This window comes from Phyllopteryx taeniolatus, chromosome 2 (genome assembly GCF_024500385.1).
Source record: "Phyllopteryx taeniolatus isolate TA_2022b chromosome 2, UOR_Ptae_1.2, whole genome shotgun sequence".
Taxonomy (NCBI): domain Eukaryota; kingdom Metazoa; phylum Chordata; class Actinopteri; order Syngnathiformes; family Syngnathidae; genus Phyllopteryx; species Phyllopteryx taeniolatus.
In genome coordinates this window covers 7,494,364-7,517,098 of record NC_084503.1, presented here as the reverse complement: position 1 = coordinate 7,517,098, position 22,735 = coordinate 7,494,364, and the positions used below count along the sequence as shown (strand labels likewise).

Genomic DNA, 22,735 nt, shown 5'->3' with positions numbered 1-22,735 from the left:
AAGCGTAATTCATAATAGGGTGCAATGCTGTTAAAACAAAATGTCACCTACAGTATGTGTATTTATATATGATATGTGTATTTAGGCGGCACGGTGGCCGACTGGTTAGAGCGTCAGCCTCACAGTTTTGAGGTGCGGGGTTCAATCCCCGTCCCCGCCTGTATGGAGTTTGCATGTTCTCCCCGTGCCTGCGTGGGTTTTCTCCGGGCACTCCGGTTTCCTCCCACATCCCAAAAACATGGATTAATTGGAGACTCTAAATTGCCCGTAGGCATGACTGTGAGTGCGAATGGTTGTTTGTTTCTATGTGCCCTGCGATTGGCTGGCAACCAGTTCAGGGTGTACCCCGCCTCCTGCCCGATGACAGCTGGGATAGGCTCCAGCACGCTCGCGACCCTTGTGAGGAGAAGCGGCTCAGAAAATGGACGGATGGATGGATATGTGTATTTATATATGATGCATCTATAAATTATCAAGCACGGGTTCATTAAGAGGCAAAATCTTTTCAAATCATCAAGATACCTTGATGACATTACAGTTTAGCTCAATTTGCAAAACAATAAGTGCATTTCTCAAAATAATTCGTACAAATAGCAAAACAACATGGATTACCTGGAAAAATCAGTCTCTTGCTCAAAATCTTGCAATAAATCGAAATATCTGCTTCAATGAACATGTCATTCCCATTAGAGTGACAAGTCTGTGTGTCTTTGTCTACAGATAAGACAAGATATTGCTTAGTCGTTTTGATAATGTAACAATGTACACTGGATGGATGTTCAAATGAAAACTGTGGCTACAGTTTTGATGAGAATTGTTTTTTCGTCTCACATCCCAAAAAACATGCAGGGTAGGTTAATTGAAAACTCTAAATTGCCCGTAAGTATGAATGTGAGTGCGAATGGTTGTTGTTTATTTGTGCCCTGCGATTGGCTGGCGACCAGTTCAGGGCCCGGAGATAGGTGGGATAGGCTCCAGCACGCCCGCGAACCTAGTGAGGATAAGCGGAACAGAAGATGAGTTTTTTCCAATTGGTTTGGCTCATTTCCTGAGACTGAGATTACAAGTTCAGAACTATAAGATCATTGGGCGAAAAGTCTTACAGTTTAGCAAAACAGGAATGCCCACTTGCAAAAGCACATATCTATTCCAAAACAGTCATTTGTTAAAACTAAATTCCTTGATCATGTAAATAGTCAGAGCCCCCAAAATAGATCGTCCCTTTCCTTTCATTTCCTTTCTCATCTCAATAGTCAGTGGTCGCAAAATGCAGCGCCCATCCAGAGCTGTCAAATGTTACGGAACATCCGTATTTTGTTACGGAAATCACTGAACGTTGACTCGTTACAGCCGTAACACTGATTGTTTCGGATATCGGGGGGAATCTACCGTCTGACATTACTGGCATGCCCACATTGAACAGCTACTTGGTACATGCTTTTTTATTTCACCGCCCGCCCCCCAGCCATTTTAAGTCACTGATCATTGCCTCCATGGTAGCGAATAAGCTTCACTTCTTACCATGCTTTTTACAAGTGTCACAAAGGGAGGATGAGGAGTGGATAGCTAAAGACAATGTCAAAGCCATGCTAATTGCTAAGCTATTGTTACATGCAGTCACAAAACATTGAAATAAGCAATTTGGTGTTAGAGTACACTTGTCACATACCGTAATTTCTCATGTATAATGAGCATTTTTTCCCCCCCCAAAAAAAATCACTGGTGCTCATTATACATAGGTATGGGGGGAGGTTGCCCATTTTATAAATGTATGCCGCCATCTAGAGGTTAAGAAAAAGTGGTACACATTCATTTAAATATTCCACCGCCACCGAGAGGTTATGAGAAAGGTGTACACTTTCAGTTTAATATGCCGGCACCACCTAGAAGTTATGAAAACGGTGTAGCCTACACTTTCATTCTAATATGACAGTGGTATGTATGACTGCATAATATGTACAGTTGTACTCATAAGTTTACATACCCTGGCAGAATTTGCGAAATATTGTTTTTTTTTAAATACAACTGATGACTGAACAACAACCATCATTTATTTCTTTATATCAAATGTGTATTACAGCTGGCCCGCCACTATATAGTGCATGCACCGCCAATACTACAAATACCAGAATGCTTTCTATTGGTGCGTCAGTCGAGAACAGCAAGCGCTACTTCCTTTTCCGTTGCAGTCATTAGCAACCATATTACCAGTCTCCTCGGGCAAAGCTACACCTCCCCTTCCCAGAAATGGTCAAACAAAAGATGGAAAACAGAAGCTTTGAAAGTAAAGGACAGACCCTTTCGTCTTGTATGTGGAGGCAACTTGGCTGCATTGAAAGAATTTAGCATCACTTGAATAATGTTTGTTTGATGTTTTCTTCATGCTCTTTTCTCCTCCAAGGCATGGGCTGTTAAAAGTGCAACCAAACAGGAGAAAAAAAACATGTCTTGTTTTTAAATTTGCCACGTAACAGAGAAGAGTATTATGAACAAGATTGACAGTGAATGAATGGGGAAAAAAATGCAAAGTACGTGAAATTGGGCTTCAAAATGGTGAAGAGAGCTGTGAAAATTCCGCCTCTCCTGTCAAACAAATATACGTACCACCTTCCTTCTCTCACGACACCTTTCCAGATAGAGATATCACACGCTTTCACAGGCTGCAGAGAAGCAGCCTCTGAGCCGCCATAATGACCATAAACTATGCTGCCAGGACAATTTCCCCTCCTTTCAAATTCAGCGGACAATGCGCTTCTGTGGCCACGGAATGGTGCTCCACAACCGGCCAAAGCCGTGTAACACTCTCTGGTCCTCCTCGATTAATTTTTCCCTCCGAGGGAGGCAATGAGGCTAACGGCACTAATACTGTTTTGCTGGATCTCCAGCGGCTTCTCTAACTGCTGGCAATGGGCTGCGGGGTGGCACAGCCTCGCAACATAACACTCGTCCGTGGCTGCCAGACGGCAAAACACGTTGGCCGAATAACACAAAACATATTACACTTCAGGGAAGATGTACAACCCCAATTCCAATGAAGTTGGGACGTTGTGTTAAACATAAATAAAAACAGAATACAATGATTTGCAAATCATGTTCAACCTATATTTAATTGAATACACTGTAAAGACGAGATATTTAATGTTCAAACTGATCAACTTTATTGTTTTTATTGTTTGTTTTTTCCTCTTTGGCCCGGAGGACACGACTTCCACAATTTCCAAAAACAATTTGAAATGTGGACTCGTCGGACCACAGAACACTTTTCCACTTTGCATCACTCCATCTTAGATGAGCTCGGGTCCAGAGAAGCCGGCGGCGTTTCTGGGTGTTGTTGATAAATGGCTTTTGCTTTGCATAGTAGAGTTTCAAGTTGCACTTTCAGCTGTAGCGCCGAACTGTATTTACTGACATTGGTTTTCTGAAGTGTTCCTGAGCCCATGTGGTGATATCCTTGACACATTGATGTCGGTTTTTGATGCAGTGCCGCTTGAGGGATCAAAGGTCACAGGCATTCAACGTTGCCGCTTACATGGAGTGATTTCTCCAGATTCTCTGAACCTTTTGATGATGTTATGGACCGTAAATGATGAAATCCCTAAATTCCTTACAATTGTACATTGAGGAACATTGTCATTAAACTGTTAGACTATTTTCTCACACACTTGTTCATAAAGAGGTGAACCTCGCCCCATGTTTGCTTGTGAATGACTGACATAAAATTCTAAGTTAATCATTATTTGCTAAAAACAATAAAGTTTATCAGTTTGAACATTAAATATCTTGTCTTTGTAGTGTATTCAATTAAATATAGGTTGAACATGATTTGCAAATCATTGTATTCTGTTTTTATTTATGTTTAACACAATGTCCCAACTTTATTGGAATTGGGGTTGTATTTTTTTCAAGTTGTGAACATAGTTTCATGGCCAAATGCACGCTATTTATGAACAAGAAAGTGCAATTACGCTGAATGACCACTGCATGGAATAACTGCGCTTGGTTTTTATATAGTGGGGTATAAACACCAGCCCTTTGACATCAGAGGGCTAGTTTTTCGCCCCACCCACAAAATCAGGAAAATTTGGAAGGTGAACGAGTGTTTTAAAGTTCACTTATTTTGCCTAACCAATTTTTTTCTAGTATTTGGGATGTAATATTGTCTCTATGGTGCCTCAGTAAACGTGAAATATGAATTAAAAAATCATCCACGCATTCCTGATTTTCAGACGTATTTCTTGCTAGTGGCCTGAAATCAGGTCATTCAAATTTGTTGAGCTTATCTATGTCACCGGCGAAGGTCTTCATCTACCTCTCCGCTCCCAAGCCAGAGCTGTGACCATAACAAACACGTGTGTGCTCTCACAAGTAGTGAGGGTTGGCTCTTATACACGGAGGCAACCAATCAGAGGAAAGGGGGCGATCTTAGCCAAGTATGGACAAAACGGATACAAAACTGGGTCAAACAGAAGTACCTGTCAGAGGGGCCTTTTCTGGACACTTGTATGACAAAACCAAAGTTTTTTTTTCCAATGATATTGACACATACACGAAGTCCATGTTAGAGAGTCACTTTATGGAGGTCTAAATAGCCAATATATGGGACCTTCTAAACAATTCAGTGCTATATTTTTTGCAGTCTTTGCATGTTTTCAGCACTTCAAACATATTTCATGTATTTTGAAACAAAACACGAAATTGAGCTTTGTTGCAATTTAATAGTTTAAAGGTTGGTTTTTCAATGAAAGACATTTTTGGGAGGTTGTTTTGTTGTTGGCCTTTGAAAAGATTTCCATTAAAAAGGAACTTGAAAGACTACCCACTTTATCTATTTAAATAAGAAACAACTCCACTGATGTGTCTTTTATTGGAAATTTGACTTCTCATGTGTGTTTATAATATTAAAGTTTGCTTATTCCAGATTCAATACATTCTTTTATGAAAGAGTTTAACATTGCATATCAGGAGAGAAGGGAAAACATGAACAATCGCAGTCAACTTTCATTAAATATTGAGTTTGGCCCGTGACTTTGTCACAATTTTTCATTTTGGCCAACTGGTAATTTGAGTATGACACCCCTGCCCTAACCCTAACCCCTTGCAAATGTAGCACAAAGGTTCACAAATAGCTAAGGAATACTGACAAATTGTGTTTTCATCACTGCTGGTAGTAATAATTAGTAAGTCGTGGCCCCAGCTAACAGCAGAAAGTCCCATGCTACTAGTCAATTGTCAATTGCTTGTCAATTATAGTGGAGCCTCGCATAGTTGCTGTTTGGCACCCGTGGAGTCGTTTTTTTTCTTTTTCAAATTTCTTTCATTTTTTCCCCCTTGTTTTTGTTTTTCTTTTTTTTGGGGGGGGGATAACCCAAAAAAACGCCTATTGGTGGTTTATCCTGTCACGATTTGATTTCTGATTGGACCCAGAAGCAAGTGGAAGCTGGGAGGTTTGTGGTGAAAGGTTTATTGAAGAGGATATGGAGATATATCCTTGAGGCGTACTGGCGGGTTGTCGAGACAGGGAACGTGCAACAGGCAGTGGCGTGGGCAGGTGGATGGCTTGGCGGTGTGGTGGAAGAGATCAACACGGCGGGGAACATGGAAGGAGCACTGAGGACAAGGTAACACACGGAGGTCAGAAGTATTGCGAGGACTGGCGTAGCTTACGTGTTGGGCAGAGAGCCGGTGTACCACGGGAGAACGTTAATACTCTGGCAGTGGAGTCTTGGATCTGGCAGGCTTAAATGCAGGCAGAGTATGGGGAAAAGAGAGTGGGGGAGAGAGAGAGAGGGCAAGAGGGGCACAAAGCGCCACCCACGCTCCAACAACGGAACTGCAGGGACACACCATGGTATATCACCCTTAATAATAATCAATAATATTTTGGGTTAAAAAAATAATAATAATAATTCAACAAATCATTTACAGGGGGGCTCACCATGCACCCATCACCGCTCAGATTGAGGGTTGAGTGCACTAACCACTGAGCTAAATCCTAGGCTGCTAAATGGATGGTCACCACCCTGTTTTGAGGATTCAAAAGACAGAGGTTTGACGTACCCTACCTTTGCACAGCGCAAAGTAAAGTAAAGTAGCATCCGAAACAAAAATAAATCCAGCCATCTATTTTCTGCACCGCTTTTCTTCACTAGGGTCACGGGCGTGCTGGAGCCTATCCCAGCTATCTTCGGCAAGAGGCGGGGTACACAGCCAATCGCAGAGCACATACAGTGGAGCAAAATAAGTATTTAGTTAGCCACCAATTGTGCAAGTTCTCCCGCTTAAAAAGATGAGAGACGCCTGTAATTTTCATCATAGGTATACCTCACCTATGAGAGACAAAATGTGAAAAACACATTGTCTGATTTTTAAAGACTTTATTAGAAAATTATGGTGGAAAATAAGTTTTTGGTCAAAAATAACTAAAGTTCATCTCATTACTTTGTTATATACCCTTTGTTGGCAATGATAGAGGTCAAACATTTTCTTTAAGTCTTCACAAGGTTTTCACACACTGTTGCTGGTATTTTGGCCCATTGCTCCATGTAGATATCCTCTAGAGCAGTGATGTTTTGGAGCTGTCACTGGGTAACACGTACTTTCAACTCCTTCCAAAGATTTTCTATGGCGTTGAGATCTGGAGACTGGCTAGGCCACTCCAGTACCTTGAAATGCTTCTTACGAAGCCACTCCTTCGTTGCCTGGGCGTTGTGTTTGGGATCATTGTCATGCTGAAAGACCCAGCCACGTTTCATCTTCAATGCCCTTGCTGATGGAAGGAGGTTTTCACTCAAAATGTCACGATACATGGCCCAATTCATTCTTTCCTTTACACTGATCAGTCGTCCTTGTCCCTTTGCAGAAAAACAGCCCCAAAGCATGACGTTTCACAGTAGGTATGGTGTTCTTTAGATGCAACTCCTCCAAACACGACAAGTTCAGTTTTTAACAAAAAGTTCTATTTTGGTTTCATCCAAATGCTCTCTAGGAAACTTCAGACAGGCCTGGACATGTACTGGCTTAAGCAGGGGGACACGTCTGGCACTGCAGGATTTGACTCCTGGCGGCATAGTGTGTTACTGATGGTAGCCTTTATTACTTTCGTCCCAGCTCTCTGAATGTCATTCACTAGGTCCCCCAGTGTGGTTCAGGGATTTTTTTCTCACCGTTCTTGTGATCATTTTGACCCTACAGGGTGAGATCTTGCGTGGAGTCCCAGATCGACAGAGATTATCAGTGGTCTTGTATGTCTTCCATTTTCTAATAATTGCTCCCACAGTTGATTTCTTCACACCAAGCTGCTTACCTATTGAAGATTCAGTCTTCACAGCCTGGTGGAGGTCTACAATTTTGTTTCTGGTGTCCTTTGACAGCTCTTTGGTCTTGGCCATAGTGGAGTTTGGAGTGTGACTGTTTGAGGTTGTGGACAGGTGTCTTTTATACTGATAAATTCAAACAGGTGCCATTAATACAGGTAACGAGTGGACAGAGGAGCCTCTTAATGAAGAGGTTACAGGTCTGTAAGAGCCAGAAATCTTGCTTGTTTGTAGGTGACCAAATAATTATTTTTCCCCATAATTTGCTAACGCAATGTGATTTTCAGTTTCCCCCCCCCCCCCCCCTCATTTTGTCTCTCATAGGTGAGGTATACCTATGAAAATTACAGGCCTCTCTCATATTTTTAAGTGGGAGAACTTGCACAATTGGTGGCTGACTAAATACCTTTTTGCCCACTGTATAAACAAATAACCAGTCACACTCATATTCACACCTACAGGCAATTTAGAGTCTTCAATCAACATACCATGCATGTTTTTGGGATGTGGGAGGAATCTGGAGTACCCGGAGAAAACCCACGCAGGCACGGGGAGAACATGCAAACTCCACACAGGCGGGGCCAGGAATTTGAACCCTGGTCCACAGAACTGTGAGGCAGATGTGCTAACCAGTTAATCACCATGCCGACCATAAATATATGTACAGTATATATATATGATTGTATATACAAATGCTTTTTCAGGAATGGTACTGGTCCTGGTCAAGCTCTATGTTTGGCAGCATTAACAATGGTTGAGAAACGTGATATTAATTCCTTAGAACTAGTCAAGTTCTAGTTTCATCTGACTGTCAAATGTGTCATTCGTTCATATTATGTTCTTGACAAATTTAGAAAATTTAACAGCCCATTGTGCATGTGATGACTTAAACAATGAAATTACCGGTATATGTTTTGGAGAGAACAACCATTAGATTGAGAATCACCAATCAAGATATAAACACCTGGAAATTCTGCTATATGTAGGCTCTTCTTCTTCTTTTCCTTTCGGCTTATCCCGTTAGGGGTCGCCACCTGGACAATTGGACATAATGCATGGATGTATCAAAGAATTTGCAACTTGTTCAAAGAAATGAGAAACTGCTTTTTTGATGTGCATAATTGTAGTTAAAAAAATTGTTTTAAGAATTTCTATTCTTATATGAGAAATGTACCAAATGGACTGAAAAATACCATAATGTGTTTTGCAGCAGATCAGAAAGGGTCTATTGACTCTGGTGGTGAGGACTAGCCTGCGAGTGGGGGCCTTGTGTGGCCAGGCCCAGGTAGTGCAGCTGTGCCGATCACGCTCACTCAGCTCCACCACCAGCATGGCTAGAATCAGTGAGGACCTGGGAGATTACAACTACAAAGTTTGTAACAATTCCAGAGTTACTGTTCCTTGTTCACCTGCTAAACCAGGAGACCGCATCATGATGGAGATCATTCTGCAGAAAGGTCAGACTCCCGTGAATTGTCATCAAGTTGTATGTTGTTTTCCTCCATCGTTGTATTTCATATGCAAACTTTTTCATTACCATGGGATTGTCGGTTTATCATTTGTGTGTGTTTATCATTTGTGTGTGATTTACTATCCAGTTTTTGAACTCTCAACCTGGATTGCTTAGGAAGGGTGGGTTCAAAGTAAGCTACCCATTATGTCAGTGCGAATCCACAGATGGATAATATAAGGTGCCGTATAGGCCAAAAATAACATTTGCCTCCCACACACAACAAATAAACCACTTCCATGAACCAAAAAATTCACACACACAAACGCACACACACACACTAAAAAAACAAAAAATCACAAAAACACTCTCACAATCACTGAAAAACCTTTTATACGCACCCAAAACCATTCCGGACTCTCCCTCTGACACTTTCTGTCTCACAGTCTCTCACTGCCTCTCTTCATCTCTCTCTTTATCTCTCTCTGCCTCTCTCACTCACTCACTCACTCACTCACTCACTCACTCACTCACTCACTCACTCACTCACACACACACACACACACACATACAGAGACCTGCACAACAAAATCACTCACACCACAACTATCACACTCAGCGATAAACCACTCACTCCCTCAGAAAAACACTCTCGCTCTCTCTCTCACACACACACACACGCACACAGACGCACACACGCGTGCACACATGCACACACACACACCACACACACACACCAAAAAAACTAAAAATACATTGAACAAGTGTCTTCCACCAAAAGTCCTCTTCTTAAAATTAAAAAACCCTCACAAAGAGAGAAAAAAAACCTTTTTTGGGTGAGACCTTTTTTGCCTAAGCGAGAGTCAAAAATGTCTAGAAGATGGAAGCCAAAGGACAAATGTGTGTGAAACCCTATTGTATTTAGCACCGAAGATATGCTTTCACTGCTGTTTGTCTGTCCATTCACAATGAATTGAAGTAAAGTTGGGGGGGGGGGGGGGGGGGGGGGGGATACACACAATTTTCGCATGCACTATAGAAATATAAAATTCACTATATAGAGAGGTTAAATACAACATGGTGCACAACCATTTTATTTCCAGAATTATTTCATTGTCATTGCTGCAGCCTTTGGAGTAATTTGGTCCATCACTGCAATGACTGACTTGAGCTCAAAACAACATGATTGAACAAGCAAACAACAGTAGCAGCATTCCGATCACAACAATACTTGCTGTTTTTGTTCTTACACCAAGTATTAATTTAGACTGTACAAACTTAAATGTATCATTGTTATATCTGATGCAGATCGTGTGTGTGGGGCGTTCCTTGTGAACATTAATGTGTTTAAATAACCTTGATCGTGAGTGTGTTACAGTAAATTGCTTCCTTATATGCGGGTGGCATTGTTAGATCTACAGTGCCACCAGGAAGTATGCACACCCCTTGACGTTTTCCATATTTTGCTATGTTATAGACTTATTCTAGAGCTGGTTTGTGTATAGTGTCTTTAAAAAAAAATCTACATAAAATATTCAATAACGACAAAGTTTAAAACATATTTTCAGACATTTGTGTAAATTTATAAAAAATATAAACATTCAAACATAATAGGTACATAGGTATTCACACCCTTTGCTATGACACTCAAACTTAAGCTCAGGTGCATCTGATTTCACATATGATTTCACATAATGTGTTAAGGGGTCGGAGGATAATGTTTGCATTCTCCTTTGTTTCCTGGGGTCTGTTTCAAGTGAAACGGGAAGATATTGTAAATAAGGATGTTTAGTGAGTATATAACTGGGGCACCACGTCATTGATTAGCTAACAGCAGGGCAAAACGATGAAAAACCTCGTGGATCAATCTTTTTCTGAAAGGTTTGTCACAGTAATGTCAAATTAGTTCTCGATTGCAGAGGTCAATATCTTTGACTCTAACACACAGTACACATTAAGGCTGCTTGATATGTGTAACATTTAATGTGAAACTACAGGGAAATTGGGGGAAAATCATTAAACTAATCCCAAGCTACTATGCACCAATTTGCGCTTATTATGGTAGTTACTGCAATGTTTACTCACTATTCGAGGATCTCGTGGTCGCAGAGTAGGAGGCTCTTTTTCTCGGTCATCTCAGACGGAAATAAGGCAGTTGAAACGTTGAGGAAGAAGATGGACAAAAGGAAGAAAAACGGAAAAGGACAACAAAAAGGAAAACTGATGGTTACATGTGCGCGGGAAGTTGCGCTTGTAACCTTCCCTGCTGTTGGTCCTGCAGGCGGCCTACGCTTTTACTCTCGGTTGAGATTGTAACTTGTGGATGGACCAGAGGTTTCTCTTAAGTCACCTCGCAAGGCCAAAAAGTGGCTTGGAAAAAGAAAGCAGGGGAGGGGAAGGGATGGCCGGAGCCAAGAGACTCAGGGAGGCGAGGGCTGATGCAAAACCAGGAAACAAGTGAGGATGGACAAAAAAGGTCTGCTTTTATACCTCTGAAACGCAGGAGAAAAGAGATCACGGCCTGACTCAGATTTCTGTCTGAAGTTTCTTAAGTACGCGGGTCACGCCCTACTCACGTATGAACTCCGCACATTTTTGTAAACAATTCCAAACTTTTAAACTGTCTCAAGCAGAGATTAAGTATATGAAATTAAATTGTTTCAATCTTAGTTCTGGCATATCAAATAACATTTGTTAACACAATGTTATTTCACACTTTTGTTTTAAAACACTGTTGTACAGTCCTCATGAACAGACTCATCGCCAGCCAACCCTCCAGAATCAACCAATTAATGACACAGAAATCAGGGAGCACATTCAGGGTACTTATGCAGGCCTTTACGCATTCATACAGGCGTGGTATTTCCTTAATTTCATTGTTCATTCTTGACACATATGACATATGGTCACAAGGGCTCCATCTTGCAGTGTTTTTGGCCACCACTTGGGGGTGTCCGTGTTCGATCAATGAGGTGCGCCCACTGGGAAGTCTTTGTACTTTGGTCTTGGGAGTATCCATGAGTTAAAACAGACATCCTCCCGGCTTATGTTGGTGTATCCCAGGAATGTTCAGGGTTGTGTTGAGTGGATTTGGAGAAGCAGAATAGGCCAGGTTTTTGCTTTAAGAGTCGATATCCGTGACAATGGTGTTGGTGAAATGATTTGCCTGAAGTCTACTTGTATACAAAACATCAGAGTGTGAATCAGAATCATCTTTATTTGCCAAGTATGTCAAAAAACACGCAAGGAATTTGTCTCCAGTAGTTGGAGCTGCTCTAGTACGAGAACAGACAGTCTATTGACAGATAATATTTTTGAGACATAAAGACATTTAAAAAAAAAATAAAAAAATTTAAAACAGTCACTGAGCAATAAAAGGTTGCTCATAATCTGGTAATGCCGGTATATTTTTTATTTTATTTTATTTTGATAATTGTGCAAAAAGATGCAGCGTTCTCTAGCAATGAGAGCAGTTTGAATGACTAATAGAGCAATAGTCTGGTGCAGTGACCATTGTATAAAGGGCGATGAGACTTCAACAAATGTATGCAGTTTAAAGTGACTAGTAGTGCGATAACCAGGCACAATATCGACTGTGCAAATGTTGTAGATGCTACTCAGTCAATTGTGCAAATGTTGCAGATGCTACTCAGGGATGAGTGGCCAGTATTGGTCAACAACAGATATGCAAATACTGCAGCGTGGCGAGACTACTACAGTGAGTGACAACAAGCTCAAGACAAAAAATTGGCAGAATGTTGCAATGGAATTGTAAATTAACTGTTTAAGAAGTTAATGGCAAGAAGGAAGAAGCTTTTGCAATGTCTGCTACTTTTAGTTTGCATTGTTCGGTAGCGCCTACCTGAGGGAGCTGGAAGAGGTGCTGACCAGGATGTGGAGGGTCCAAGAGGATTTTCCATGCTCTTGTCTTAGTTCTGGCAGCGTGCAAGTCCTCAAGGGTGGCTAGGGGGTACCGACAATCTTTATACCTGTTTTGATTGTCTGTTGCAGTCGGAATTTGTCCTTTTTTTTTTAGTAGCACCAAACCAGACTGTGATGGAAGAACACAGGACTGATTCGATGACCGCTGTGTAGAACTGCCTCAACAGCTCCTGTGGCAGACCATGCTTCCTCAGAAGCCACAAGTACATCCTCTGCTTGGCCTTTTTGAGGATGGAGTTGATGTTGATCTCCCACTTCAGGTTCTGAGAGACTGTAATTCCCAGGAACTTGAAGGTCTCGATGGTTGACACAAGGCAGTTGGACAGTGTGAGGGTCAGCTGTGGCGAAGGATGTCTCCTGAAGTCCACAATCATCTCTACAGTCTTGAACATGTTCAGCTCCAGGTTGTGTCGGCCGCACCACAGCTCCAGCCGCTCCACTTCCTGTCGATACACAGACTCGTCACAGTCTTTGATGAGGCCGATGACTGTGGTGTCGTCTGCAAACTTCAGGAGTTTGACAACCGGGTGAGTTGAGGTGCACAGCAGGGGATATGTGACGCTCTTGTGGTGGTCCAGCACGAGGCGTTCAAAGTACCTTTTGACCACAGATGTCAAGGCGACGGGCCTGTAGTCATTCAGACCAAGATTGCAGGTTTCTTGGGGACTGGGATGATGGTGGAGCATTTGAAACAAGATGGTACTTCACACAGTTCCAGAGATCTATTGAAGATCTGTGTGAAGACTGGAGCAAGCTGGTCCACACAGACTTTGAGGCAGGATTGGGTCACAAGGTCTGGGCGTGCCGCTTTGTTAATCTTTTGTCGTTTGAAGATGCGTCTCACATCATGTTTGTGGATGGTCAACGCAGAGGTGTGATGTTGGTCGGTGGTGCATCTGGGTGGGTGTGGGGTGTGTAATGCATGCCAGACTGATTTAGAGTTGTTAGTGCTAAACTGTTTTTCTAACTTTACTGCATAGTTTCTCATTGCAATACATTTCTTTCGTTAGCTGGTTTCTAGCGCAATTATACAGAGCCCTATCCCCACTTCGATATGCATCCTCTTTAGCCTGGCGAAGTTGCTTAGGTTTGGCAGTGAACCACGGTTTGTTGTTATAGAATGTTCAAAATGCCTTTGTTGGTACACACACCTCTTCATAGAAACTGATAGGATGTGACAATGTCTGTATATTCATCCAAGCTGCCAGCTGAATTTTCAAAGACACTCCAGTCTGTGCAGTCTAGACAGCTTTGAAGTTCTACCTTTGCGTCGTTGGTCCACTTTTTCGCTGTTTTCACTGTAGGCTTTGCACATTTAAGTTCTTGTCTGTATGTTGGTATTAAGTGAATTAAGCAGTGATCAGATGAGCCCGGGCCTGCACAAGGTATGGCACGGTATGCGTTATTTAGCATAGTATAGCAGTGGTCTAAAATTTTATTTTCCCTGGTAGGAAAGTCGATGTCCTGCTTGTATTTAGGGAGTGCGTGGTTGAGTTTAGTTCTGTTAAAGTCCCCGAGAATAATGAGGGGTGAGTCTGGGTGTTTTTTTTCTCAATTTCGTTTACTTGCTCAGCGAGCGTTAGCAGTGCGGCATTCGTGTTAGCTTGAGGCGGATGCGAACTTACGAGGCAAGTAGAATGGCTTACAGTTCAAAAGCAGCGACTCTAAATGCGGGCTACAGTGTGTGCTGAGCTCCATGATGTCCGTACACCGTTTTCCATTGATATAGAAGCATATCCCGCCGCTTTTTCTTTACCCGGATAACTCCATGACGCGGTCTGCCCGGTGAAGAAGGAAGCCCAGGAGCATAATGGCGCCATCGGGGACAGCCTCACAAAGCCAAGTCTCCGTGAAGCACAGGGCGGCGGAACGTCCAAAGTCTTTACTGGTGTTTGTGAGAAGATGACGCTCATCCATTTTGTTTGGTAGGAAGCGTAGATTTGCTATGTGGATTGACAGAAACGCCCATCTGTATCCTCTCTTGCGGAGCTTAACTTGGATGGCGGCTCACTTCCCTTTGTGGCGTCACCTCCGTCTCCATGCGCCATACACTGCAGCCACCCCCCGGGGAGTAACTCAGGGAAAAAACTGAGCGGATTTGTGAAAGTTGGTGAAAGAAAGTCCGGGGTTGACAAAGTCTTCCCTTGTGTAAGTGAGTCGCGTAATGTCTCCATAGACGAACGAAAAACACATAAACATAGACAATACTAGAGAGCACGTAACCAAGGCGTCCACACGGGGAGGCACCATCTTGGAAAACATTGGGATTGAACAGACAACAGACAACATTAAAAGCACATCTTCCATGTCGGACAAAATGCATAAAACCGATTACAATAATGCTCCAATAATGCTTATCCTTTGGAATTGGGAGCAGATAATCTGGGAGCCAGCTGGAGAGTTACACCAAAAGACAAAGGGCAATTTGAGATGGCTATTGGTTTCATTTTTGAGCTTCCTTTCACACACACAATTTTTGACTCTTGCTTCTTGTCTCACACTGAAAAACAAGATAATTTTTTTCTGTTTTTTTTTGTTTGTTTTAGTAGGAGGGTTTTTGTCAAATAAGAGATTTTTATGAGAGTTCTTTTTGGGTGTGTGTGATAGGCTTTTTGCTGTATGTGAAAGTTTTTCGGTGGGTTCGAGATTTTTGGGTGAGTGAGAAAGGCTGTTTGGTATGTGATTGTGAGAGTGTTTTTGTGTGAGAGGTTGTTTTGTGAGAGGCTTTTTTAGAAGTTTTTTGTGTGTGAGAGGTTTTTGGTAAATATGAGATTTATTTGGTTTGTGAGAGTTTTTTTATGTGCATGAGAGCAGTAAATATTACTTTTGGTCTGTACGGCCCCTAATAGTGTCAGGCTATAAAAAACTTCCAAAATTTCAGAATCTGTAACATCCAACCAATTTTCTTCCAGACATGGCACATGCAATTTTTCAAATGCAACAGTGAAAACAAAAACAATAAAGGTTAAGACACTGATAAAATCGGATTTTTGGATCGTGATATAAATATTGTCGCCTATATTGGTTTAGATATAAACGTAATTAATTTAGGAGAAAATAATAAGATGGAAGCGACGCCTGCGTTTCTTCCGGTTTAGTATAATTTTAAGTTTCAGCGTTATAAATCAAGCTATTTTGTCTCGTAGAGGGCACCACGTAAGTTTTTATATGTATAAAATTTAGGGGAAAGCGACAACAAACCTTTTATCAGTCTCGTAATCTGAAGGTTGCTACAGGAATTAGATAAGAGTTCTCGATAACCAGAGGTCTGTTGTCGAACCCAAACACACAAAAATTATACAGGTAGTGAATTTTTACGTCACGTGGAACAGAATTTAGGCAGGCTGGTCGATCTCCCGAATGTTTGGCCGGTCCGGTCTGCACGGGGAACAGGTGGATTTGGCGGAAAAGGGGAAAAAAAAACAAAAAAAGAAGAGCAGTAAAAAATACATTCCAAGGCAGGGCGGCCGGACCTCGTATGTCGCTGTTCACAAGACGTTCGGAGCAGACGCGCGCTTCCCGCTTCCTTTCCAACGGAGTTTGCCCAGGCACCCAAAAGGGTAGCTGGGAGCGCTGGCAGGATGCCCTGTGGCAGGGAAGGGTCCGATGTGTCCTCACCACCTCGTGGTGCGAGGTGGGGCTTACTGGCTGAGCCAGTCTTTGGCAAGTTGGTCGAATGAGCGCGCTCAACAAAGGGGGGCTTTAGCCTTTATCCCCAGCCAAAAAGGAGTTATCCCCCAGCCCCCGGGGCCAAAAGGAAGATAGACTGCCTCTTAATGTTACTTTTCCATCCTAGGATTATTTTGTGGTTTAAAAGCAGTGGGATAAAATGTTAATTATTGGATTTAAGATAACGAGACCACTTTCCAGCTTTGCGTTGTCACTCGCACATCCTCTTTAATCCCTGTAATGAATGTTTCAATTGTATGAGGTTGTTGAGAACACTGTAACCGTCTCATCTGGTTAAATTGACAAACAGACTTGACGTCAGACATTAAAATTTGCAGAAATACAATCACTAGTGGCGCTATTGTGATGGTAACACTGGGAACGCTCATGTAACGTTTTTAAAATTCGGTGCAGATTGTGATTAGTTCCTCCGAAATTGTAGTAGCTTTCCACCGCCTGTCGGTGTCGCTAGTGTCCCATCCATTGTCCCAGACAGAAGGAACAAATGTCACTGGAAACATTGGGAAAAATAAGTCTTTGTTGGTGAGACTCTTCAGGCTGGCTGGGGGTGGAAGTTAATTAATTTAGCGTCCGAGTGAGAAACCACTTGTGCGTGTCTCAGCTTTGATGAGCTCCTTCGGACTGGCTGGTAATTCATTAAGCATCCGTGTGCAAAGTTAAATCTCCCGTGCTTCTCCATTGATAAGTAGACCAGGCTTTCTTTAGCTGTCTTGTGTACGCAGACTGGCTCAGCGGGGCAGCCGAGGCAGGTATGTAAATCAGCACGAGACTGGTGGTTCCTGGGTATTCATCTTTAATGGCTTGTCCGTTACAATATCAAGATCCAAAAATCAGATCAGGTTCCTGTGATTTGGTAGAATTATATTAAAGTTTGTTCTCTTTGATCCAGAAGATGAAATTCTAACTGTTGAATATACTGTAGTGTACATCTCTGCTCTCCAGCAGATCGATTCAGTCAACAATTTTCAGCAAAAATTTTACATCCAGTTATCACAGAAATACCACAATTAAAACTATCTGTATAAATCTTCTTCTTTCTAGAAGCCAGTGTTGGTCTTGGTATTGGACTGTGCTGTGTTCCATCCACTGACGGATGTCCTGGAATCTACATACATACCTTATCGCCCGGATCTGTGGCACACATTGACGGAAGACTTCAGTAAGGGCTTGTAAATTACTAAATGGGACTAAAACAAAAGATAGTGTTCATATGATAGATGCCACACATTGACAGAAGACTTCAGTAAGGGCTTGTAAATTATCTAAATGGGACTAAAAGAAAAGATATATGATAGATAGATAGATAAATAGATAGATAGATAGATAGATAGATAGATAGATAGATAGATAGATAGATAGATAGATAGATAGATAGATAGATAGATAGATGGATAGATGAATGGATGGATGGATGAATGGATGGATGGATGGATCGTGGAAGTGGACTTTTCCAGAGCTTGCTACCTTCATATGACATGACATACAGTCTGTCTGAAAGGGAATTCACAATCACTTCTGGAGGTGGCTCGACGTCGTGTTTGCACCATAAAAATATTAGGTTTTTTTTGATAAAGTTGTTTAGTTTTTTTTTGTAAAGGGACTTTTTTGTAAAGGGACTCAGAATCATTGAATGCAGGACGTTTAAGATAGCACCTTCGGTTAGAGGAGCTCTTATTTGTGTGAAGCTATGTTAAATTTTACAGTATTTTAATTGTGTTTTTAATGTGACTTAAAGGACAGAGCAGAACGCAAAACAACGGCAACTCTCAACCCAGATGTATTTATTATCTTATTGTAATTATGTGTTTGAGCTCAAACAATACAGGTACATTGGTTCCGCCCCCGCCCATATGCAGGTTCACCAAAAATGGAGTTTAAGCTAGTTTTGATGGTGTGCCATCGATCGATGAGATCTGATTTTGAACTTTGTGAGACAACACACACTGTTAGATATTCCTGTAAATTCTATAGTTATGTACCACACACCTTACAGTGAAATACTTTAAAGTAATTATACAGTAATTACTGTAACTACAGTTTCCACCGCACCATGGGATTTTGGTTGATGTCATGCCACACAGAGAGTTACTCTGTTTTGCATGCAACAGAATTGTGAAGTTGTGTGGCTCGCAGCTTGCATTGCTCCATAAAATGTTGAACTGTTGCCGTAATAAAGATGTGAATTCTTAATGTTAAAGATCAGAGGATAAAGATGTTTAAAATGTTCTTGATAACTCGAGAACCTCTCTACAAACCACATCTGCCATTTCGAAGTGATTATATAGCAGATATACAGCAGTTAAATTGATAAATATGATTCAGAATGTGCCTTCTGCTTTTTGCATCCAGCGCCTTCCGGTCTTCGGCTCTATCCGGCGCTGTGATGTAAAACGACCCAAACAGGATGTTCATTCGGCATTGTGTGTTATTAATCCATGCTGTTGTTCCCGTCCTTGTAAAGTTGTCATCTGATTTAGCAATTTCACGATGGTGAAAATTGTGTGGCATTTGGCTGTACAAATGGTTCAGGCATTTGCAAGAGTTTCTTTGGCTTTCCAAGTGAAAAAGGAATACGTGAACAGTGGATAGGGAAAGTCAATCGACAGGGGTAGAAACGTGCTCAGCTATGGGTGCCTAGCAAGCATTCCAAACTCTGTGCTGATGACTTCGAACCGGAGAGTTTTGAAAAAGACTTAGCAGAAAGCATTGGATACAAAGGTGTACTTAGGCAGAGGCTGAAACAGCTGCGGTCTCAATTATTTTTCCTATGGCCATCGGGACCTCAACTGCCAGCAAGAGAACTAAATCTTACAGCTGCCATGGTGCAGCGATGAAGCGGCGCAGATAAAAGGTGAGAATTTCCTATGACTCTAATATGGGTATGCACTGGGCAGTAGGAAAAAACGACCCACGCAGTACTTTTCAGTACTGTCGTCTGTACTTTTGCCTATATAACAAGCCAACAGACATGGCACAGACTTTCTATGCGGCGTGTTATAAAGGTACTCGAGCGAGGGGCACACAATATATAGGAATTCTGTCCCGTATGGGGAGTAGCTGGATCCAAGAGCAGGCGGTGGCAGATGTAAAATGATGGACAGTTTATTGAGGAAAGGTAATGGCGGTGGTCCTAGGTGGGTTGGCAGGCGGTGGGGTGGACAGGTAGCAGGCAGTGGTGAGGACAGGCGGCTGGCTTGGCGGCAGGAATGGCGTGGATCAGGAACACGGGGAAAACACTGAGAACAAGGAGACACAGGAGTCAAAAAAGGGAACGATGACTAGAGTGACTTACGTGAGGTAAATGGGCCATGGTACCGCTGGAAGTAACTGCAATACTTGGACGAGGATTTCCTGGAACAGGCAGGCTTATATACCGGTGGTGATGAGGCTGATTGGAGACAGGTGCTGAAAACAGAGGGGGGAGGGGGAGAGAGAGGACGCAAAGCACCCTCCCGGCTCCAATAATCGAACTGCAGGGCAGTATATGAGAAATACTGCATACTATGTAAAAGCGTGTGGCGTTTCTATGAGGAGCCATTAGGGACATTATTCAGGATTAGCTCTCACACACACACAAACTACTAAAAGGCTCTCATAAACACAACTCAAACACTCTCATTAACACTACTCAAACACTCTTATTAACACTACTCAAACATTCTCATACACACGAGTCTTGCTCTCATAAGGAATACTCAAACACTCTCATTAACACTACTCACTCTCATTCACACTACTCAAACACTCTCATTAACACTACTCAAACACTCTCATATACGCACGAGTCTTGCTCTCATAATGACTACTCAAACACTCTCATTAACATTACTCAAACACTCTCATTAACACTACTCAAACTCTCATACACACGAGTCTTGCTCTCATAAGGACTACACAAACACTCTCATTAATACTACTCAAATGCGTTCACGTGAGCATGTCAATCACATTCTCGCACATGCCCCTGGCATTCACGAGTTCATGGCAATCATGCTCACGCACACGTTGTTTATGCCCACACGTGAATAGTGTAAATCTTTTATTAGGTAGTTCAATGAATTCATTCAGTGACTGAACATTGACTATACATCTGTCAAAGAGGTTTTTTTTCTTTTCTTCCCCTCTCAAGAGTTTGAGATTATAGGTCAACTTAATGAAAATGTTCTTATTTTTGTTACAAAAATACTTTAAAAATTGTTACTTCTGTAGATTTCTTAGCCATGTACTTTCACATTTGAGAATAACATGTTCATGCTCGGCCAAACCCGTATATGTTCCCTAACGCAAAGTCGAACTTCTCCTTAAACAGTTCGTAAGAGGCATATAATGGCAACTTTATGCAATGAACACACGTTCACGTTCACACGTTGGCAAGAGGGAACAGAGAAGAAACGTCATCTCCTTGATGAAGGAACTGGACAGAAGGTTGGAAAGTTGGAGAAAAGCCAATAGGTGGTACTACAGATGCTCCTGTTGTGAAGGCCAAGATTTTCTCAAGTATGGATGGCCCCTCTTCGGTTAGAACAAAACAGTTGGTTAAAGTACTTAGTACAGAGAGTAACCACCATCTTGTTGCTCCCTTCTGGGGAGAGACGAATGTTGAAAAGATCATTTGAATTTGCTGAAGAACCGAACCCCAAGAGTTTTCAGTCCTTCACAAAATCTGCACGAACAAATAATTGCACAAACCACCACTCACTTGTGCAAAGTCAAATCACCCGTTGGTTTCATAGACTTGCATTATATTTCGTGACGCTCATCTTAAACCCTGCTGGCATACCCTATTGAGAATAATGTACAACAGCTATTACTGAATACCTCTGAAATGGGCCTTGAACCCTGTGAATGACCTGAAACATGACAATGTCACGTACCAGCAGATCCTTGTCTGTAAGCAACTGCATTGGCCAAGTAGTTGAGCAAAGGATTTGGATGACTTCTCTGTCATCAAGTGTTGTACTTTCAGATACCTAGCATCACAAGGATAAGCAGAGTGACTTATGGAAGCTTCATACAAGTCTTATGAAATTTTGAGAACAGGGCTGGGTGATGTAGCCTTAAAGTTATTTGGTTTTCTTTTTTAAACGCAAAATTCTCCAGACGGGGAGAAAGGAAAAGACATTCAAAACTCTGAAAGTTGCCCTTTAAACGCTACCCTTAAATTTGAAATACAGTTAACCAAATTGAACAAGAAATTAAATATTCCCTTTAGGATTCATATGTTACTGCAAAACTGTCATTGAATTTAACATGAATAAAGGTGCTGCTTTGAAACAACCTTGTTTCACAAAATGCCAACAAGCTTTCCTAACAGCGTATTGTTCCCTCACGTTGCAATAAGTAAAAAGGGAAATGCGCTTTGCCATCAACACTTGCCAATTCAGCAGTGGTGGCATTCAAAGTAAAAATAAAAGGTGGGACTCTAGACCTTTCAAGTTGATGTGGTTAGAATGGGTGAAGATGTCATTCTCTTCTTCAGACTCAGTCTTGTATTTTAAACACCTACACCCACACACACACAAAATCTCACACTTACTGAAAGGGTCCGTGATGGTCTCACGTACAGAGCTTTGGTCTTAAAGACCTTGTGAATTAGCATCCCATTCATTCAGCTCCTGTCCACCCTGAATCTTAGGGAACACCAGCTTTTTACCACAAGCCATGAGAAACTGGAGGCTAAAAATCAAGTTGGGAAAATACAATAGCTGTCACGTCCGGACTGCATTTGAACCCAAATGTACGACAAAAGCAAACACAATAAAGTTCAAATGAATAATACCTCAATGAATAAAGTACAACAGAAAATATGTCAAAGAGGGAAAGCCAAATAGTACAACAAACACAAAATCTACCTTATTGAGAAAAAAATAGTGGCAAAAAATCAAAATAAATAAATTAAAAAAAAGACACCGTATCAACTAAAAAACACAACTACTTTGAGTAATAATGAGTGCAGGGATGGCACAAAACTTGATTTAACTTAAGAGCATGGCATGGAATGGAATACATGGCTTAGAAATAAGACTCACCAGACGACAAACTAGCACAGGACCAAAGAAAACACAGACAGGTGGAAACAATCATTGCGGAGAAGACAATCAGACTGGCAAGAAACACACGGTAATTGCAAGTTGAATGCATAGACAGTGTAGTGGTTACATTTTCTTTTTGTGAATTTTTGGATTTTATTTTTTTTTAAATTACAGCCTAGCTACTTTGCAACCCTTAGAAATAGGTGCTTGGTTAGGTGCAGTAACCATGACTCAGTCTAATTTTGATATCAAATACTGTGAAACTAGAACAGACTCTCAGCAAAACATGTCTATTCAAGCTAAAGTAA

General features: G+C 41.7%; 1 protein-coding gene across 7 annotated transcripts in view; it reads left to right on the top strand.

The window, feature by feature from the left end:
* il16 (interleukin 16) overlaps positions 1-22,735 on the top strand; it is an 87,144-nt gene that overhangs the window by 16,243 nt on the left and 48,166 nt on the right. For 6 of the 7 annotated variants that reach the window (XR_009785842.1, XR_009785845.1, XM_061757905.1 and 3 more), the window contains exons 11-12: positions 8,524-8,770; positions 17,437-17,554. Coding sequence is in view for 5 of the 7 variants with exons in the window: in XM_061757905.1 (XP_061613889.1) it covers positions 8,524-8,770; positions 17,437-17,554 (365 nt within the window). In the remaining 2 variants the exon portion in view is untranslated. The remainder of the gene's footprint in view (positions 1-8,523; positions 8,771-17,436; positions 17,555-22,735) is intronic. The other variant, XM_061757940.1, reaches the window with a different exon arrangement.